Source organism: Drosophila suzukii (genome assembly GCF_043229965.1).
Source record: "Drosophila suzukii chromosome 2 unlocalized genomic scaffold, CBGP_Dsuzu_IsoJpt1.0 scf_2c, whole genome shotgun sequence".
In the NCBI taxonomy this organism is placed as follows: domain Eukaryota; kingdom Metazoa; phylum Arthropoda; class Insecta; order Diptera; family Drosophilidae; genus Drosophila; species Drosophila suzukii.
Window position 1 is genome coordinate 16,966,810 of NW_027255896.1, and position 2,262 is coordinate 16,969,071.

Below are 2,262 nucleotides of genomic sequence, written 5' to 3' on the forward strand. Positions count from 1 at the left end.
CCTTTCCAGCCAAGGACTCAAGACGGGAATGAGAGCGTGGGTCCAGCGCCCAGAAGTCGCGGAATCCCATCTCTCCTGCCACCGAGAGATGACTCTCTCTCGCGGGCTGTCGAGCCTCGCGCCTATATTGGTCGTCCGTGCTCTTTTTTCTCCACTTCTACTGTTTCTCTTACTAGTTCTTGTACCGGAACTAGAAAAGCGATAACCAGCGCCGCTTCCTCGGAGATTTTCGGAAGGCACAGGATATCCTGGTGGCACATAGTCAGGCCACTCATATATGAGGACGTCGTGGCGGCTTTAGCCCATACCGGGGCGGCATAAAGGACTTGGGACGTAACGACGCTCGCTATGAGTTTCCACCGTTCCTGCTTTGGGCCCCTCGTGTTCAGGAGAATCCGTGCGAGCGATCTGGGTCGCTGCAGCCTTTTTGTTGGCATATATGACAGCCTGGTGTCAATCATCTATGGAAGACTATGTCGACCCCTTCAACCGTCAGCTTCGCCGTCTCGACGAGTTGCAGACAGAATTTCTTCGTGTCGCCTTTCCAAAGCTTCCCGCGTTTGCCTTCCGCAGCTATCCCGGTGAACGTTCGGATCGCGTCTAGCGTGTACTTTCCTTTCCGGAAACCAAACTGGGTGGGGTATAGGCCACCAGCCGCATCTACGGCCAGGTTTAGCCGTTTCGAGATAAGCTTCTCGACTGTGTCAAGCAGACAAATTGGCCTGTAGGAGGAAGCTTTACCAGGCGGCTTCCCATGTTTTTTAAGTAGCAGCAGCTTCTGGACTTTACATCTCCGGGGAAATATTCCCTCGCTGTAGAGCTCCGCGAAAGTGCCTGGCCGACGCGCAAGCGCCAGCTTCATTGCTCTGTTGGGCACTGCGTCGGGTCCCAGGGCCTTATTGTTTTGCAGGCTGCGTCCTGCTTCAGCAACCTCAATCTGCGTTATTTCCTCGATCTCCCACGATGGCCCCGTTTCGTACAGTGTACTATCCTTGACGCTACTCGAAGGAAACAATGTGCAAGCAATCTCACACAGGGTTTCGGGGTCCGTTGGAGAGCGGCAGCCTGCATTTACTTGACTTACCAAGAGTCTGTAGGCCCCACCCCACGGATCCTGTTCGGCTGCGTCGCATAGCTTCAGGAAGCATTCCCCTTTGATGTCCTGAATGACGTGCTTCAGGGACCTCCTGGCATGCTTTAATGCGGCATGTGCAGCCTCGACCCTGTCCGTCCTTCTTGACCGTTGAAGAGCTCTTCTGGCTCTGAGATGGTCCTTCTAAGGGTCGCTATTTCAAAGTTCCACCAAGGCACCGGCTCGTGGTCTCTTCTGAATGGTTTGCGCTGCAGCATCCCTGCCCTGCACGCATCCTCCAAGCTGGCTGCTATCCCGTCGGCGTTGGTGCTTGCGTCTGCTTCCGTGAATAAGTGCACGTCGGCAAGGCACCTGTTCATCCCCTCTGCGTTCGGCGTCTCCTGGCGGTAGCCCTTGACTGCTCTGTTCAGGATTCCTGGTCCCGGGCGTATGCTCACTGTGCATAGGATTGCCTCGTGGTCGCTGGCCGTGCAGAAGTCGCCGATTCTCCAGTGAGAACGTCGGGCTAACGCGGAGCTCACAAATGTGAGGTCTATGATAGACCCAGCTCCAGCCCGATTGAAAGTCTCCTGCGTCCCTTCTTTTAGCGTTGCAAAGGCATTGAATAGGGTTCGTCCCCTTATGTTGCTGGTGGGGCACCCCCATTCTTCGGCCCACGCGTTGAAGTTGCCTGCGATAATAGTAGGGTAACGGCCCCTTGCATCGAAAACGATCGTGTCCAGTGCACGGCTAAAGTCCGTCGTGGAGAGGCTAGGTGCTAGATAGCAGCTGTAGACCCACATTTCGTCTATTCGAGCTCGGACGAAACTCGAACCCTCATACATGTCCAGAAAAGGTTTGCCGTTTCTTTTGCACAGCACAGCCATGACCGATGTTTTCGCTATCCAGTCGCAGTCGTCTTCGACTTTGTAAGGTTCGCTGATGACAGCCAGAACCGCCTTACATTCCCTCACTGACTGCAGGAGTAGGTCCCGCGCAGCCCGGCAGTGATTCAGGTTTCTCTGGTTTGGCTACGGCTCTTTTGCGGCGTGAGGACAAGGGGTGCACTATGTTGCTTGGAAGTATGTGCGGCACTATGTTGTTTGTATGTATTTGCGACAAAGGGTGCAAAATGTGTTATGTGCGACAAAGGGTGCACTGAGAACAGAGCTTTCCACTAAGTTTCACGG

The 2,262-nt window shown here is 54.5% G+C and overlaps 1 protein-coding gene across 1 annotated transcript; it reads right to left on the reverse strand.

The window, feature by feature from the left end:
• Positions 1-457: 457 nt before the first annotated feature.
• LOC139354313 (uncharacterized) lies at positions 458-1,959 on the reverse strand. Its single transcript, XM_070998534.1, has 2 exons — positions 1,223-1,959; positions 458-998 (listed from the first exon to the last, which is right to left on the reverse strand). The coding sequence occupies exons 1-2, from the start codon at positions 1,957-1,959 to the stop codon at positions 458-460; spliced, it is 1,278 nt and encodes a 425-aa protein (XP_070854635.1).
• Between the last annotated feature and the right edge of the window lie 303 nt (positions 1,960-2,262).